Below are 19,274 nucleotides of genomic sequence, written 5' to 3' on the forward strand. Positions count from 1 at the left end.
CTCTCTGTCTCTGTGATTAATCCACCTGCTTCCTAACCCCCCTGGCCAACCCTCTGTTCTTCCTTGGGGCACAAGGCAATGTCTGGGGTAAGGCTGAAGGGTGGGAGAAGGTGGCAGGGTGGTTGGGAGCTCCTCCTGGGGACTCAGGTTTCTGGGAGGGCTGCTGTGTTTCTGTATTACCTTTTACCTTGTATATTTCTGTCTATAGCTGTATATACTGTAAATATCTGCTTGTGTGCTGACCTGTAAATATAAACTTCATGCAAAGTTCCAGAGCTGGCTGAGTCTAGTCTGGGTGATTTCCAAAGTGTGTGTGGGGCAGGTAACACCCAAACCACCATGCCCTAAGCAATTTCACATAGAAGAAATCTCTTTGGAGGCAACAAAAGCATTATTTCTTAAAATCTTTAGAGTACACAGAGAAAAAGGGAGCAAAGGTGTTCTAAAGGTGCACCTCTGTTTGGGATAAGCTACCTAATGAGTGAGTAGTGGGATTCCTTGCATATTGAAGCTGCAGGAAGGAAACAAGGAGCTGGTGCTGTGAGGAGACAAGAGAGATGTCAGTGTGGAAATCCTGGTGTGGAAGGAAGTGATTTGGAATGGCAGCTTTAGGGGAACTCAAAGTATCAGCTATGCCAAGCACCTAGGCTGACTTCCCCTGGATAGATCATAGAATCATAGAACCAGCCAGGTTGGAAGAGACCTCCAAGATGATCCAGTCCAATCTATCCCCCAGCCCTATGCAGTCAACCAGACCATAGCACTAAGTGCCTCATCCAGGCTTTGCTTCAACACCTCCAGAGACGGCGACTCCACCACCTCCCTGGGCAGCCCATTCCAATGCCAATCACTCTCTTCGTGAAGAACTTCCTCCTAACATCCAGCCTATACTCCCCCCCACACAATTTGAGACTTTGTCCCCTTGCTCTGTTGCTGGTTGCCTGGGAGAAGAGACCAACCCCCACCTGGCTACAAATATGGTCATGCTTATCTCCCACAAGATGCTTATGTGCATCCTCATCTCCTATAACCTCTCTGGAGGTTGCAAAAAGAGTCTTGTATCCCGTGGGGAATGTTAAACAGTAATAATATCTAGGATATGCAAATAAAGTCAGTGTCCTTATTGGATCTACATATCTGTAGCTGAGAGGAAGTACTGAGTGAAGGCAGAAGAGACCCCAGGAATCATAGAATCATAGAGTCATAGAATCAACCAGGTTGGAAAACCTGAATAAGTGATTCTTCAGCCAGCTAGAAGCATAATACATGATCTGGCATCTGCATTCACCACAGTGTTTCTCAGTGGATAAATGCACCAAAACACAGCCAGAAAAAGAATAAGACTAGTCTGGAGATGGTAAGGATTAGCATCATATTTGCCCTTGCACATGACTGTGTTGTGCTTTGCCCAACGTCGTGTGGTGATATGCACTGCCTTGCCCTTCAGATTTATTAACAGTTGTTACAATTATAGCTGCTTTCTCCTTTTTCTCCTTTGCTTTGCAGCCAGAGAGTTTATCTTGATGTCTCCTCTGACAGTCAGTGCTACACAATGTCCACATACAGCATCTATAAGGATTGCTATTGTCTTTTGCAATTTATATCTTCCTGTAATGGCATTGAGTACCTCAGATGAATGTTTTGAAGTTCACCTATCACTCATAACGTCATAGCTAGATGACATGGACACAGAGTACCCTGTGTGGATAAGGAGGTGACCTTCCTTCCAGGACGAGGCAGGAGAAATACAGAAGAGATTAGCAATTATTTGCATCTTTTGGACTGCTAGTGTAGGAAAACAGAGTGTAGATTTTCAACACTTACCTGAGGTGCCAGGCACAGAAGTGGAATTTTGTAGGGAGGTTGTGGAGGAGACTGACCATGCCTTAGTAGATGAAGAATCCAACGTCTCATTGAATGCCAATCGTGTCGTTCCGCTTGCTTGTGTAGCTGGAAATGAGACAGATAAGACACATCTGCAGGTATGTTCAGGTAACATACATCTACATAAGCATTACCTTAGATCCTGAGCCATCCATCAGATAAACACTTCCACCATTATAGAAGAGACATAAGATCAGAAAGTGCTACAGCTTCTGCTGACTGCTTATCAGGTGACAAGCCATTCCCACGTAGCTGTCACTATTGGCATGGTTGAGCCATGTCTAAAGCACATCCTAACGTCAGATACAGCCTTAGACCTGTGTTCAAAGACAGCCTAGAGCTCAGCATTGGGAGCCCAGAATAACTAGATAGTCTCGTACCAAGAGCAACATGAGCAGAAGAGAGAAGCTCACTTTCTGCCCTCTAACTTTAACCTTCATTAAACAAACAATTAGAAAGGAAAATGAGAAAACAAGCCTCACCCACAACTAGCACAGAATGTGACACTATAAAAAGGTTTAGGGATTGTAATTAAATGTGAAGTTAATTATTTCATTGTGTACTGTTAAGGCCCAGGAAATAATATAAGTCCCAACATTAATGTATGAAAAAACAAAGTGTCTTTTTTTTCTTCACTCACACAGTCACTAGAAGATCAAGGCTCTCTGTACCACAAGACTTGTAGCCTAAGGTGACTCCAAGAGGATGGTGTGGGGCACTATCTAAGCCCATGGAACTGAAGGTCAAGAAGAAAGGATTTCAGCTTTTCCAGTACAGCTGATAAATCCTACCTCTCTGCTCAAACTTCAGCGTAGCAATAGGCAAGACAGTGCTTACTGAATAAAACATGGAGGTGCCCAAGAGTAACCTTACCCTTCCTTTCTGATATAAATCAAAGATGCAGCTGAGCTGTAAACACTTTCCAGTGCCTCTTCATATGAATTTCAAACACTAGAACTAGAATAACTTTAAAACATGTTCCAGCCAAACAAGTCCAACACCGTGCACACAAATGATACTCATCTTGAAGCATGCTTCGTTATACACTTGATTCAGAACCTCTGGTTACAAGTTTGATCACTCAGGGGAAAAAAAAGAAAGAAGAAACCAGTACCCAAAGCTCCCTGTTCTACCACTGCACACCACTGACTTGGCCTTTCCCTTCCCCTCTTGTTTATCAAGTGGGATACCTGGAACAGGCAAGCTTCAGAAAACAATGAGCTGAACCAGAGTGAGATGAAGCCACTGGAGTCAGGGGATCACAGAATCACAGATCACAGAATGTTAAGGGCTGGAAGGGACCTCAAAAGATCATCTAGTCCAACAGCCTGTCAGAGCAAGATCACCTATGCCAGATCACACTGGATCACATACAGGCAGGTCTTGAGTATCTCCAGAGAGGGAGATCCATACAGCCTTGGCAACTAATAGGAGCTGAACAGCCAAGGATGGTGTATTTGAAGGTCAAGGCATGGAAGGGAACTGCTGAAAATTCTGTGAAATATGCTTAAGTGCCTAAGACTTTCTCTGAGATTCCAGTGAAGAGAAGCATAATTTCACTGTCAGCTCCCTCCAGAAACCTCATCATTGCAGCCTTTTGATATGCAAGTCTACTCTGCAGTAGAGATGAGTGTAACAGACTCCTCTACCTCAGTTTTCACTATGCTGTGACACAAGGACCTGAGAATTAAAAAAAACTCCTGCATTCTCTTCATAAAAGCCTTGAATCTTTAAAAGCAAACACTTTTGACTTTAAGCTCTCAGCGTGGTTACTTGAGACTTGAATTCTGAATGTTGAATTTTAAGATGAGATTGATTAAAAACGTACCAAAACAAACAAACAAAAAAACAAAGTGGAAAAAAACCCAAACAAAACAAACCCAGCAACAACCACAGACCCCAAACAAAACCCGAAGAACCTCCCTCTCCCTTTAAGATTCATGGGCTTACAACAGTAACAGCAATCACCTTAAGGTTCCCTTATGATAAGTAAAAGGTTGGATGGGAGAAGGAAAAGTGAGGCAGAATAAGCACTCACGTGTGGTGATATCTGAATACAAATAGACCTTGTGAGCAATACAAACCAAGCAGGCATGTGGGGGAGCTGAGGAGGGAGACAGCCAGTTGCCTTGTAACCCCACGGAGAGCTGTTTTCCCATGGGGATCACACATCCCAGGCGTCCCTATCAGTTCTGGCAGCAGCCCAGCCCCGGGCGCTCCTCTTCTGTTTGGAAGCCGTGAGAACAGATTGTTCTGGAAACAGGGGCTGTGCACTGGATGTGCCTCGGTAGAGGATGAAGAGAGGAGATAGGCTAGGGTTTCTATTCCTTTAAAGGCTAGCCTGGGTGAGATTCTTCCTCAGCTCAGGCAGCACCAGGGATGATTCATACCTTTACCTGGGGCTTGGTGTGAATCTTGTTGCATTTATTTCGTCTGACTGCAGAACAGGTTTCCCACCCCCGGTGTCAAGGGGTGAAGTCGCCGTGCTACGGTACAGAAGTCTGGGTGCCATCACTTCCCCGACCAAAAAATCCCCTGCAGCCCGGCAGGCAAGGTTCCCTTGCTTTCGCTGTACTGCTGTAAGATGTAATCCTAGCAACCCAATTCTCTGCTGACTTGGGGCTCTGAAGCAGCTTTTAAGCGGCATCCAAACCTTACGCCTAATGCGCAGCACAGCCTCTACCATCCACACATTAAACAGATTGAGCAGCTCCTGTGCCAAAAGCCTACGGGAGCAGAAGCATCCATATTCGGCCCCTGCTCGCGTATGCCGCGGCGGCACCGAGAGCACAGCACGCCTGCTAGCAATCTGCCTTCCTGGTACATCCCATAGCACATCACTATGCGAAGCTTCATCTGCTCTCAACAGGAGGAGACAGCGCAAGCCCTGGCTGTGGTGCCCGTGCTCTGCACGGGAAGAGGCGGGGGACGCTGTGCAGGCACACAGTGACTCAGTGCTGCCGGCCCCGCTGACACATCGCTGCAGTAATCCATCACGCCTCGGCTCAGCCAGCTGCAGCAACGACTTCTGCCTGCCTGGCAGGTGGAGGCCTGGGCTGGCCAAAAAACCCGAACCCAAGCAAGCCGGCAGAGCAGAGAAGGGCTGCTGCTGCTGCAGAAGCACGCAGAGCCAGCGCTGAATGGGTTCGTTGCCAGCAGCTGATTCTGAATACAAATGGTAGAGCAGTAACGATTGTAACATAGCTGTCCGAACGGGCATGATTGCTGCAGCAGCAGCAGAAGCCTCTGGCGGTGATGCAGCTCTCCCTGCTGCTGTTTTGATAAGATAAATGACACTGTGTTAACACGTGTTTTTCAAAGGGATAATCAACAACAGGAAATCTGTAAGGCTGCTACCCGAGACTCAGGTATTTCCTTACTCTTTGTGCTCTGAAACCCCTTCATTTTCTTTAACCAGCTTGAAATTTGACACGTAGCTTCACTTGATCTTAGCATGATTTTCTACTTAACCTCCATGTAATCCAGATACGTTTTGGCATTTCCCAAGAGTACTTTAAATTTCCTTTGCAGCAGGCTGTTACATAACTGTCTTTGACATCATAAGATGCTTCAAGCGAGTGGAAAATACTCTGCATATACTCTGCTCTGCAAAGAATATAGACATCTGCATGGGTGTTAAAACCTTCCTCAAGGAAACCCAGTTACAGGGCAGGAGCTGCACCCAAACCAGGTCAAAACTCCAGCGTGAGGGCTTTGTTAGATGGAAGACTAAGGCTTTTCCTCTGAGCTTGGACCTTTTCCATAAACACTAAGGCTTTTCCTCTGAGCTTGGATCTTTTCCATATACACACACCTGGACCTCCCCCTGTAACCAACAGCCAGAGAAACCATTTGCATTAGTGAATGCATTCATGGCAAAATCCTGTGCAGCAAAGCTAATGGAACTTCTCATCCATTCAAAGGAACTTCTCATCCATTCAAAGGAACACCAATCTCAGATTTAGTGTTTGCATCCGTAGCTGGCTGCGTCTGCTCTCTGCTGGCTTTACATTTCCTGGTAAGCAGAAAACCTCAAGGATTCAAAAATCTATTTTAAAACACCTCTCTGCCTCACATGTCTCAGCAGCTGACTATAGTCAGTGGTTACAGAGAAGGTGCAGTAATGACCTGAGGCTGATTCAGGATCTGAGAACTATTGGAGAGAGTTCAGCAGAGAGCCACCAAGATAAAGAGGAGAATGGAACATCTACCTTATGAGGAAAGGCTGAGAGAGCTGGGGCCATTTAGCCTGGAGAAGATTGAGAGGAGGTCTCTTTAATGCTTAGGGAAAGAGTAAATATCAGGAGGATGGAGGCAGATTCTTCCCAGTGGCGTCTGGTGACAGGACAAGGGGCAATGGACACAAATGAGAACACAAAAGGATCCACATAAACGTAGGGGAAATATTCTTAACTTTGGGGGTGACAGAGCATTGGACCAGGCTGCGCAAAGAGGCTGTGGAGACTCAACTTCTGGAGACATTCCAAATCCATCTGGATATGCTCCTGTGTGATTTCTTCTAGGTGATGCTGCTCTAAGAGGGGGGTTGAACTGGATGGCTCTCGAGAGGTCCCTTCCAACCCCTACCCTGATCCTTTAAGTGAGCAATGCGTGCTACCATCACGTTCTTCTGGCAGCTTCACTGAAGTGCAGCATCCTTCTTAACTATCAGTACTTTGATAAAAAAACTGCCTCCTCCACTCTTTCTCACTTTTAAATATTTGATATTTCTTTGCACTGTGATGTATTATTGTCTAGGAGAGTGGCAGGAGATAAAGAAGAAACACAACAGCCAAAATTCCACTCGTAACTTGATACCCTGAGAGCTGGCCACGCGTAAGATGCTTGTTCCACATCCAAGTGAGGAAGAACATAATCTTTCCTTGCACTTCACTTCATATTCTCTTTGATAGCTCCAGATGTTCCCAGGACACGAAACTCTGGTTGCAGATGCTATTTGCTGTAGTGTGCTACCATATGAATTCTGTTTTGAAGGCCTGGACTGCACAAGTGAGGTAAGTGTCTGACTAAATGCGAGCTAGCGGATTTGACCCCTTATATTAATAAATAGGAAGGCTAAGGAGACAGTTTTAATTGCTGGCTTCCAATATTACAAACAGGCTAGGAGGGCAAAGAGGGAGAGATGGCCTGCAGAGAAAATGAAGTACTGAAGACTCTTCGTGTGATTTCAGTGTATGGAGCACTGGAGGCTTTTCTTGAATCTGTAATAAGAGGTGACAGCAGCCACAGAAATTGCAGCAGAGACAGGAAGCCCTGTCAAATCTCTGCTATGGGAAAGAGATCGTTGGCTGAAGCTTTTAGCAGGGACTGAAGCAGAGAAGGCAATGGCTTCTGTTACAGACAGCAGAGACACTTGCTTTTCATTAAAAATCAGGTGAGCAAGGTACATTTTCAAGTGTCACAAAGGAACCACTGATTTCTGCTTCAGTCCCAGACGGCCAGCCCAAAGAGGGGGAGAAGTGAGTGCTAGTGAAAGATTAAACAGCTTTCATCTCCTGTCCATTTTGAGAGCAAATGGACCTGTCCTGTGCTTACTTCAGGAGGTGCAACTTCCTCAGCCCTGCATGGTCACTGAGGATGTTGGCAGGGGCTGGGAGGCTGCAGGGAAACTGAATGCACTTCACCATGCCAACATGTGGGATGGAAATGGAGAGCTACATCTGGCCAGCAGCCAAACAGCAATCAAGAGGTTGCTGAGTTTTCTGCAGGGCCTAATCATGCATCTGCACAGCCTCTGTGCCATGCTCTACCCCAAAACCACTACCTTGTGCCTCGTCCAAGAAGGCAAATGCTATTCCGAGTACATGAAGAAGAATGTGTCCAGCTGGTTGAGCGAAGTTCTCCTCCCCATCTACTGTGCCCTGGTGAGGCCACTCCTAGAGTACTGTGTCCAGTTTTGGGCTCTCCAGCTCAAGAGATACCAGGAACTACTGGAAAAAGTCTGGTGAAGGGCCACAAAGATGATTTGGGGCTGACTAGAGTGTCTTTCTCACAAGGAGAGGGTGAGAGTTCTGGAGCTGTTTACCCTGCAAGAGAGAAGACTGAGAGAGGATCTTATCAATGCTTATCAGTATCTACAGGGTGGGTGTCTGAGACCTGGTCAGGAGGGGGGGACAGGCTCTGCTCACTTGCTCCTGGTATAGGACAAGGAGCAATGGGTGTAAGTTGCAGCACAGGAGGTTCCACCTCAGCACAAGGGGAAACTTTTTTACTGTAATGGACCCAGAGCACTGGTACAGGCTTCCCCAGAGAGGTTGTGAGGTCTCCTTCCCCAGAGACTTTCAAGGCCTGTCTGGATGTGTTCCTCTGATCTGTGCTAGATGGTGTGGTCCTGCTCTGGCAGGGGAGGTTGGACTCGATGATCTCCTTAGGTCCCTTCCAACCCCTAATATTATGTGATCCTGTGATATCCCAGCACCATTGCTTTTTGGGCATCATCTCAGAGCAGTAGCTGGAGCTAAGCTGCACTGGCAGAAATGCCTTTCCTCATTATTTCTCCTTCCCCTGCAGGAGCTCTACCTGTCACCAGCATTTAGTTCCAGGTGACTGTGCTGTTCTGGTACCCACAAGCCAGGAACCTCTGCCAAACTGAAAGGACTAGCAGTTACACTCACAGTTCAAATCACCATGCCAGGGGCTTTTGACAAGCCCAGAGGGTTACAAATGCAAGCTTGAACAGATTCTTTGTGGCCTTCGGTATCGCTTTGGCAGCTTGTGCACCAGCCAGACTATGTTCTGTGACTGATGATACTGACATTTAAAAGCCAAGGCAAAACCCAAAAGGCTTGGGGCTGACAATCAGAAGACTCCCTGCACAACCGCAGTGGGAAAGGTGCATCAGCAGAAGATGCAATCAGCACTAAGTGAAAGGGTGATTGCTCTCCAGGTAGCTTAGCAGGCTCTGGTTCACTAAGGGTGGATTTAAAGGTGCATTGGCATAAAGCAAGCATGCAGGCTGTTTCACAGAAGTCCCTTTTCAGGCAAGGAAAGCAAGGGAAGAGAAGTCAAGTTCCAATCATTTGTCACAGTTGGGTGTGCTCGGAATCAGTTCCAGGAACGTTGGTCTTCTGTTGGTTGTTGAGTTAAATATCTGGACCTGATGGAGCAGCATCTTAAGTTTACTGAACTCCTTTAGGATGTTATTATATTTGTTTAAATTGACCCAACTACTTACTGGAGATGGGGAATTAAAAAAAAAAAAAAAATTCTTCTTTTCCCAAACCCAAATCTGATTCACTGGTCCAGCACACAGAATACTCTGAAGATTTATGGGGAACAAAAGCATTTGCTGGGATTTATGCATTGTAATTAGTACTGTCTCTCTGCTTTTGTATTGTGACTTGCAATGATAGAGAGCATAACTACCTGCACATTGTGGCATATAAAAGAAAAACCCAAACAATACAAAGAGGGTTGTTCTGACACCACTCTGATCACAAAGAATCATTTGTTTTAGTGATAAAACCAAGCCCAAACCACAGAAGACAATAAAAAACCAAAACCCTTTTCAAATACACATCTCTCTAAGTTACAGGGAGATTAAAATCCTGTGTAATGACTTCAGATCACCTCCACTACAAACTTTGTGTGATATTCTAGGGCAAGATTCATTAAAGATGTACAATATGATAGGATGAATAGCTCTGCTCCTCCAAATCCTTTACCCAAACTACTCTTTTTGACCTCCTCACGTTGCTCCATGCTGGTTTACAGAAATGTTGAATGCAAGGACTCCAAAGTAACTCAATTAAAGGATCACTTACTATTTGTTGGGCTGTCACTTTTCTCTGTCGCTGCTGTGGTCACGTTTGCTGGTGGGGTTGTTGTTGTAACTTGTGTTGTATTTTGTGTAGTGTAGTAGATAGGTGAAGAAGGTCTAGGGGCTAACAAAGGAAGAACATTCAAATTATTTCCTTGATTTTGTATACACTCATATTCACACACTCAAACCAGACCTGTTTCTCTACTTGCAGCTTAGCTTTAAACTATCAAAGTAATACTTTAAATTGAAGATCAACAGAGACAAAGCTCGCTTCAGCTCAGAGAAAGCTGCTCCACCTCCCATAGGTGTGTTATCCTACTGAATGCAAGCCTATGACAAAGCCATTACTGGCCCTGGTTTGGAGATTCCTTGAGCCTGCCCAGGAGAAAGCTTCTGCACACACTTACAAGCTTTCACCAATGGATTCACTCATTATAAAGCAAATTCTCCAGCCAAGAGACACTGCTGCTTGAATGGCACCACTGGAATGTCATCAACAGCTAGCTGAAAGAAATCATAGAATCATAGAATCATAGAATCAACCAGGTTGGAAGAGACCTCCAAGATCATCCAGTCCAACCTAGCACCCAGCCCTAGCCAGTCAACGAGACCATGGCACCAAGTGTCTCATCCAGGCCCCTTCTGAACACCTCCAGGGATGGTGACTCCACCACCTCCCTGGGCAGCCCATTCCAATGCCAATCACTCTCTCTGTGAAGAACTTCCTCCTAACATCCAGCCTAGACTTTCCCTGGAACAACTTGAGACTGTGTCCCCTTGTTCTATTGCTGGTTGCCTGGGAGAAAAGACCAACCCCATCTGGCTACAATTCCCCTCCCAAAAACAAAGTCCCCTGGAGGGCTCCTGTCCCAAACCCCCTTCCCTCTCCCTCTCTCCCTCCCTTCAGAAATGTTCACTTACTGGTTGTGAGGGAGACATTTGTAGCTTTGGCTGCAGTTGCCAGCACCGATGTTGTTTGTGAAGTTGTTTGTGGAGCTCTTTGTGAAGTTGTTGTGTCCACATCTTGTGCTGCTGCAAGAAAGGCATTCACATCTTTAGTGGTTTATTTTATCATAGAATCAACCAGGTTGGAAGAGACCTCCAACATCATCCAGTCCAACCTAGCACCCAGCCCTAGCCAGTCAACTAGACCGTGGCACTAAGTGCCTCATGCAGGCTTTGCTTGAACACCCCCAGGGATGGTGACTCCACTCCCTGGGCAGCCCATTCCAGTGCCAATCACTCTCTCTGTGAAGCGCTTCCTCTGAACATCCAGCCTAGAACATCCTCCCCTGGCAGAACTTGAGGCTGTGTCCCCTCATTCTGTTGCTGGTTGCCTGGCAGAAGAGATTGACCATGCATAAATAAACAGCACGTGCCTCTAGCTACCTTCTCTCACAGAAATTTTCTGTTTAAACTCTGACCCTAACAGAGCTTTCTTACCCACTGTGGTGTGTTAGGAGTTTCCCCCTCCCACTACTGAAATGTACCAGACTAGCTCAGGTGGCTTGGAAGTCAGATAAAGCTCTATTTGCAGCAAAGCAAAATTTACAGTCATATATACACCTTATATCTACAAGTATGTCCACTGGAATGGATTGCCCAGAGAGGTGGTGGAAGCCTCATCCCTGGAGGTGTTTAAGGCCAGGCTGGATGAGGCTCTGGACAGCCTGACCTAGTGTGAAGTGTCCCTGCCCATGACAGTAGGGTTGGAACTAGATGATCCTTGTGGTCCTTTCTAACCCTGACTGCTTCTAAATATTTACAATTAGATTCAAATTAGAAATAATACAGAAATCCAAACTCCCTCCCAGACAAAGAAACTGCCCAGAAGGCCTTAAAGCTGTCCTCTCTTTCTCCTACTTTCCCAGACCAAAAACCAGAACAACCAGCAAAGCTGATGTTGTGATGCATTAATTGAGATTAGAGAGGAGATATCAAAGCAGAGTGAGGAGGAAGGGAATAGATTCAGCATCCCAGACCAGAGTGGGACAAATTGTTGACATTGTGGCTTTTTGTCCCTCTCAGCAAACCAATGAATGACACAGACTTCATGATTACTTTCTTTTCACAACCAGTGTTCTCATTTTTCACACTAAAATATTCCAGTTAACCTCAAATCACCCACACATTTTTAAAGAGGATTCAAGGTGCATACAGTTAGCATCAAGGGAAGGTTTGTAATGTGGGCAGACCACTAGCTACCTACTGAAAATGAGCAACTGTACCTTCCAGTCATTCCCTGGAATAGCAGCACCTCAAAGACAGACCTACTTTGGAGCTTACTCCACACTCACAGAGTGCTTAGATCTCACAGTGGTCTTCTGATGCTTTTCTCAGAGGCATAAATAACCACACTGCTCCCCCTTCTGTGACCAAAGGCTGCAAGATCGTTGTTAGTGAAACGTTTGAAGAGCTCATTCACTGTGAGGTGCATATGAAACGTCTTTGAAACAGACATGAAAATCAGGATTTTTGAAGCATAAAAGAGCTGCAACATATTTGAAGAGGACTAATTCTTTTGCTGTAATAAAACATAACATATAGAATCACAGAATGGTCCAGGCTGGAAGGGACCTCCAAAGGGCACCTAGTCCAACTCCCTCTGCAGTAAGCAGGGGCATCCTCAGCTAGATCAGGTTGCCCAGAGTCCTGTCAAGCCTTACCTCTCCAGGGATGGGCTTCAACCACCTCCCTGTGCAACCTGTTGCAATGTTCCACCACCCTCATGGTAAAGAGGTTCCTAACATCCAGTCTAAGTCTGCTTTTCTCTAGTCTGCAGCCAATGCCCCTAGTCCTATCACCACAGGCTTTTGTAAACAGTCTCTCTCCATCCTTCATATAGATCCCCTTCAGGCACTGGATGTATGTGTGCTTCACCTGGCTGCATCATATTCACCTCCATCACCAGCAATTTCAGTATATATATCATCATTATCTCAGTGCTTTCAACTTCAAAACACACTCATTAGTATCTCTAATTACAAAAAAACCCAGAATCTCAGGTCCTAGTTGTCTTCTCTCCCATGCATCACTTACTAAATGCAGCAGTCACCAATATTCAAACTAGTAAAGGAGTAAAGCTTAAGCTCATATGTATGAAATACTCTCAATATTGATTTTTCCTTACCACAGAGCTACACAACAAAGAGAACTGAGTGCATCAGTCAAAGATATAAACCAGACTTACAGACTTCTACCATCTGAAGCAGGTATTTGCTTTGCTAAGTCTTCATAGTTTTCAGACTTTAAGCTTTATCTAGTTAAAGCAGTCACAAATGAAACAGAGAGGCAATGTAGCTTTTCAAACTGAGGGCACTGGTGCTGCTCCCTTATTCCTAGAAGTGAATCTTGACACCAACGGTTTCAAAATGTTAACAGCATTTCTGCAGATGACAACATTCTCTCCTATTAACTGAGGATTGCCAATGGCCTATATTGTGTCATTCTTTACTGTCAAACTCCATGTTCATTCTATACCCATCAAATCTGGTACTTCTTAGAATCACAGAATCAACCAGGTTGGAAGAGACCTCCAAGATCATCCAGTCCAACCTATCACCCAGCCCTAGCCAATCAACTAGACCATGGCACTAAGTTCTTGCTAACTTATCCTTCAACTGATGCTGTTTCTCCTGTTATTTTCAATCTGACAACCTCCTGAACTGTGGATCTTAGTTAATTTGTTAATAACTGATCCCACTTAAAATCATAGAATCAACCACATTGGAAGAGACCTCCAAGATCAGCCAGCCCAAACTAGCACCCAGCCCTGGCCAATCAACCAGACCATGGCACCAAGTGCCTCATCCAGGCTTTTCTTCATCACCTCCAGGGACAGTGACTCCACCACCTCCCTGGGCAGCCCATTCCAATGCCAATCACTCTCTCTGCCAACAACTTCCTCCTATACTTCCCCCAGCACTTGAACCACTCCTTGACAGCACAGGGACTCAGAGGGTTTCAGCCTTTTTCACCTGCAACAAAAAAATGCTGCCTTTTCATATACATTCCTTACTAACATCTCTGAAACTTCTTTTCAACAGAGTTTTATGAGAAGACCAGGAAAATACATTGCTCTACAATAACTTGACATGAAACAATCCACCTAATTTCTCCCTGAAACTGGAAAAGCTGAAAGCTGAGGAGACTCCAGGAGCTCCAGAATACCAGATAACAGCAAATGTAACACTTACCAGGTTTTGTTGTTTTGGCAGAAGTGGTTGGAGTGACAGTATTGGTTGAAAGGACATCTTCTGAAATAAACAAAGGAAGAATGTGAATTCAGCTGCCTTCCAGGTCTAGTTAGCACTGCATAGCCATGCAAGGCAGAGAGAAGAAAAGACCTTGCTGTAAAATCCAATCCAGAAGCCTGTTAGCAGAAGCAACCAAATCATAAAACTCTACCAGTGGGCTTTTCAAGCTGTATCCTAAATCTCTTCTTTTTGCACTCACTTCTCCTCATCACGGGGAGCATCTGCTATAGCCTTTCCCCCATGGACTGCAGTTACAGCAAGTATCAATGCCTTAAAGACTAGTCTGGGAAAAAAACAAATCAGTTTTGGTGTGGTTTTGTGTTTGTTTTTGATAGTTTCTCCTTTGCTCAAGTACAACCGTCCCTGGAGGTGTTCAAGTAAAGCCTGGATGAGGCACTTAGTGCCATGGTGTAGATGACTGGCTAGGGCTGGGGGATAGGTTGGACTGGCTGATCTTGGAGGTCTCTTCCAACCTGGTTGATTCTATGATTCTATGAACCCCAGGTGCTTTGGGGCTTCAGGGTGGGAGATTAACTGAAATAACTGGATGCAGGGGTAAGCAACCATACTCCTGCCTTAGAGGAACAAAAGTAGCTCCATGGCTACCGCAAACACTTCAGGAGGGGGTTTTCAACATCATCCTAATTCCTGTCTGTAAGGGGAAACAGGAAGAGGAAAATCATGGCTGGGGCAGCACCATGTTGACTAATTGTTGCAGAGCACCTGTTTCAGCTCAGGTGTTGCAGAACCCCTGCTTAGCTTGCTGCAGAAACATGGTCAAGGCCCTCACACAGACCAATGTGATCGAAGGCAATGCCAGATGGACTCCAGACAATTCAATGTGAGTTATGCCAGAGACCTTTATTGATCATTTTGCTCTCGATAAATACCCTCAGGGCCACAAGGCACACACCTACACATTAGCATAATTAGTCAAGGACAACCCACTCCATAGCATAAACCACACCTTGTTTTCCTCATTAACGAGGTGTCTGTTATCTATCCTTTCTGAGATAAGGTAGCCAGCAGCTGGTGGGAACCAAGGTCAGCATCTGCTTATTGTAATCATAGAATCAACCACGTTGGAAGAGACCTCCAAGATCATCCAACCCAACCTATCAGCCAACCCTAGGCAATAAACTAGACCATGGCACTGAGTGCCTCATCCAGGCTTTGCTTGAATACCTCCAGGGATGGTGACTCCACCACCTCCCTGGGCAGCCCATTCCAATGCCAATCACTCTCTCTAACAAGAACTTCCTCCTAAGATCCAGCCTAGACCTCCTCCAGCACAACTCGAGACTGTGTCCCCTTGTTCTGTTGCTGCTTGCCTGGCAGAAGAGACCAACCCCACCTGGCTGCAGCCTCCCTTCAGGTAGTTGTAGACTGCAATGAGGTCTGCCCTGAGCCTCCCCCTCTCCAGGCTAAACACCATCAGCTCCCTCACAGGACTGTGTTCCAGGCCTCTCATCAGCTTTGCCACCCTTCTCTGGACACGTTCCAATATCTCAACATCTCTTTTTGCCCTCTGGGAAAAGATCTTTTAGGAAGAAAAAAATGTACCAAACTTTTAAAATTGCACACTAAGGTAGTTCATGGAATCATAGAATCAAGCAGGTTGGAAGAGACCTCCAAGATGATCCAGTCCAACCTAGCACCCAGCCCTATCCAGTCAACCAGACCATGGCACTAAGTGCCTCATCCAGGCTTTATCCTTCTTCATTCCATTCCCACAACTAATAATGGATTTTATGCATCACCCCCAGGGCAGTACTTCTTTACTGAAGTAAATGATGCCAGCCTTAAAAATCCTAGGTCAAGTTACTGGGTGAAAGCCTTCATTAACATAAACCAAGCAAACCATCCAAACATCTCCTCAACCCTCTCCCCAAAATAAAAGCAAAAGAATGTCCAGAGTTTTGGCTTCAAATAAGATTTTCAGTCTTATTGCTGGAGCTTTCTACTGAAAGAACTTTGGGAGGTGATAAAGGGGGTGAAAGAACTACACTGAGTCAGACAGAGAGGCACTTCTCAGCCATTTCACACCACTGAGACAATGATGTGTACATCTGGGGAGGAAGAGATCAGTTCTGCAACTGAAGCAGATCCTCCTGGAGGCGCTACTGAGACAGGAGAATAGTGAAGAGGTGATTGGCTACAATCAGCACGGCTTCACCAAGGGCAAATCCTGCCTGACAAACCTGGTGGCCTTCTATGAACAGCTCACACATTAATAGATGAGGGGTGAGCAACTGATGGCATTTACCTGGAGCCAAGCAAGGCCTTTGACAGTGTCCTGCACCACATCCTGGTCTCCAAGCTGGTGACACATGGGTTTGATGGGTGCAGCACGAGATGGATAAAGAACTGGCTTGATGGCCACACCCAGAGAGTGGCTGTCAATGGGGCCATGACCAAGTGGAGGCCAGTGACAAGCAGAGTCCCTCAGGGATCAGTCCTGGGACCAGTCTTGTTCAACATCTCTGTGGGTGACGTGGACAGAGGCACTGAGTGCAGCCTCAGCGAGTTTGCTGATGACATCAAGCTGTGTGGAGCAGCAGCCACACTGGAGGGAATGGATCCATCCAGAAGGATCTGGACAGGCTGGAGAGGTAGGCACAAGCCAACATCACAAGGTTCAACAAGACCAAGTGCAAAGTCCTGCATCTGGGCCAAGGCAATCCCAAGCCCAAATCCAGGCTGGGCAGTGAGTGGCTGGAGAGCAGCCCTGAGGAGAGGGACTTGGGGGTGCTGGTGGATGAGAAGCTCAACATGAGCCAGCAGTGGGCACTTGCAGCATGGAGGCAAACCAGATCCTGGGCTGCATCAGAAGAAGTGTGGCCATCAGGTGCAGAGAGGTGATTCTCCCTGTCTGCTGTGCTATGGTGAGACCCCACCTGGAGTACTGTGTCCAGTTCTGGAGCCCCCATTACAAGAGGGATGTGGAGATGATGGAGCCTGTCCAGAGAAGGGCCACTGGGATGCTAAGAGGGCTGGAACAGCTCTCCTGTGAGGACAGACAGGACACGTTCCAGTATGTCAACATCTTCTTGAATTGAGGGGCCCAGACCTGGACACAGCACTCAAGATGTGGCCTGGCCAGTGTCAAGTACAGGGGAAGAATAACCTCCTTTGTCCTACTGGCCACACTGTTCCTGACACAGGCCAGGATGCTATTGGCTCTCCTGGCCACACTGCTGGCTCATGTTCAGCCTCCTATCTGCCAGTACCCCCAGGTTCCTTTCTGCCTGGCTGCTCTCCAGCCACTCTGTCCCCAGCCTGTAGCACTGCTTCTTGGCCACAAGAGCACATTGCTGTCCCCTGGATGACTTGCTGTCCACCAGATCATCCTTCCTTTAGAGGTGTTCCTTTCAATAACTGTGATGATAGACTGAGATTTCCCCAAAACTGAAAAAAAAGAACAACCTTGAGAGTTTAAAGTTGCAGTCTCTTTGTGATTCACAAGCCACTGATTTTATCACAGGGTAGGGATAAACTAAGGTCAATTCGATTAGCAAAGCAGAATGAAGTAGAGTTTTACAAATTAATTCTTGTCTTTAAATGGTGGATAATTAAGTGTGCTGTAAAAACAAGTTGAAAGCAAGAAGCAAGAATGCTAAAGCATGTACAACTCACTAGGATTTGGTGGGGAATTGGTTGATTAAAACGAGTGATAGAAATGGTAGCTTGTTATGTGCCTATTTGCAACATCAAGTTGTGACTAAGGAGAATCCTGTGGGGAATAAAAGCAAGAGATCAAAACTGACTAAAAAGCAACCTAGGCCCATTAGTGACTGTTAGTAGCTAGAGACAGAAAGTCTCTTTCTTTTTCTGCTCTCTTGGTGTTGGCTGCAGCATCAGACAACAGAAAACCAACTGAAGTTTTTGTGTTTCTCAGTAAATTTAAAGGCACCTTGGTGTGCTCTGGTGTCAGAGCAGGCAAAAAAAAATCTACTCAGCAGTTGCTTCCACACACAGACTTTTCCTATTTTCCATCCTTCCTGGCAATAAACTCAGACAAGACAGCATAGATGGCCTGGGAAGTGGCAGCTTTGTATCTAGAGAATACACGCAGAGCTAAAAGATCATAGAACCATAGAACCAGTCAGGGTTGGATAGGACCACAAGGACCATCTAGTTCCAACTCCTCTGCTGTGGGCAGGGACACCCTACCCTAGAGCAGGCTGCACACAGCCTCATCCAGCCTGGCCTTAAACACCTCCAGGGATGGAGCCTCAACCACCTCCCTGTGCAACCCATTCCAGGCTCTCACCACTTTCATGCTGAACAACTTCCTTCTCACACCCAGCCTGACCCTACCTATCTCCAGATGTTCACTGAGGTGCATAAAGTGATGGTGGCAAGAAAAAAAAACCCCAAACATAGCTAAAAGTAGATAACAAGGCAAGATGATCTGGCCTTGAGCTCTGTGGTAAAGGGTTGGACTTGGTGATCTGTGAGGTCCCTTCCAACCCTGGTGATACTGATACCGTGAAAAGATAAGAGGACAGGGAGAAGATGGGAGAAGAAAAGGGCAATAAAGGAACAGAGACAGTGAGACAACAAGGGTATCAGGGAAAAAGAAGGAATTCAGATCTCAAAACCCAGTTAATGCATGACCACGAGGCCAAAATAAAAGAGGAGGATCTGTTGTGTTTTGGTGAAGGGGTTTGGTTTTACTTTGTTAGTGTTGTTTTGTTGTTCTTTGGTTGATTTCCTCCCCCCCCAGCCTCAGGTTTACAGAATTTTCATTTAAAGCCTTTTCTGGCTGGAATTTTAAATGTTGCATTTGTTGTAAAATTAAAGCAGAGATACAATCATTTGTATCTGGCCTTCAGATGTCATTACTAAATGAACAAACTCAAACACTGGACATACTTTCCTTGTTAAAATTTGAGAGTCCTTGAGTTCTACCAGGGCTGACCAACAGCCACAATCGTCCTCAAAACACAGCTTTTGATGTAGCCTTCAGTCTCCAAGGTCTAAGCTTGGAGCTCTCATAATTCCTTCCCTTTCATTATTTTTAGCTTTGCACTGGGAAGATAAGCAGGTTCTGACCTTGTGTTAATTAGGTGCCTGCTGCTGTAATACTCAAGACAGGAAAAAGGCAGAAATAACTCCATGATATTACATAGAATCATAGAATCAGGCAGGGTTGGAAAGGACCACAAAGATCATCTAGTTCCAGTCCCCCTGTCATGGGCAAGGACACCCTACCCTAGAGCAGGCTGGCCACAGCCTCATCCAACCTGGCCTTAAACACCTCCAGGGATGGGGCCTCAACCACCTCCCTGGGCAACCCACTCCAGGCTCTCACCACTCTCATGCTCAACAACTTCCTCCTCATGTCC

At 46.0% G+C, this 19,274-nt stretch overlaps 1 protein-coding gene across 8 annotated transcripts in view; it reads right to left on the minus strand.

Moving 5' to 3' along the window:
* EMCN (endomucin) overlaps positions 1-19,274 on the minus strand; it is a 78,269-nt gene that overhangs the window by 37,891 nt on the left and 21,104 nt on the right. For 6 of the 8 annotated variants that reach the window (XM_064148393.1, XM_064148397.1, XM_064148395.1 and 3 more), the window contains exons 2-5: positions 13,864-13,923; positions 10,589-10,699; positions 9,669-9,788; positions 1,825-1,950 (exon numbers count right to left, since the gene is read on the minus strand). In XM_064148393.1, the coding sequence (XP_064004463.1) occupies positions 1,825-1,950; positions 9,669-9,788; positions 10,589-10,699; positions 13,864-13,923 (417 nt within the window). The remainder of the gene's footprint in view (positions 1-1,824; positions 1,951-9,668; positions 9,789-10,588; positions 10,700-13,863; positions 13,924-19,274) is intronic. The other 2 variants (XM_064148391.1, XM_064148392.1) reach the window with 2 other exon arrangements.

This window comes from Pogoniulus pusillus, chromosome 9 (assembly GCF_015220805.1).
Source record: "Pogoniulus pusillus isolate bPogPus1 chromosome 9, bPogPus1.pri, whole genome shotgun sequence".
Classification (NCBI taxonomy): domain Eukaryota; kingdom Metazoa; phylum Chordata; class Aves; order Piciformes; family Lybiidae; genus Pogoniulus; species Pogoniulus pusillus.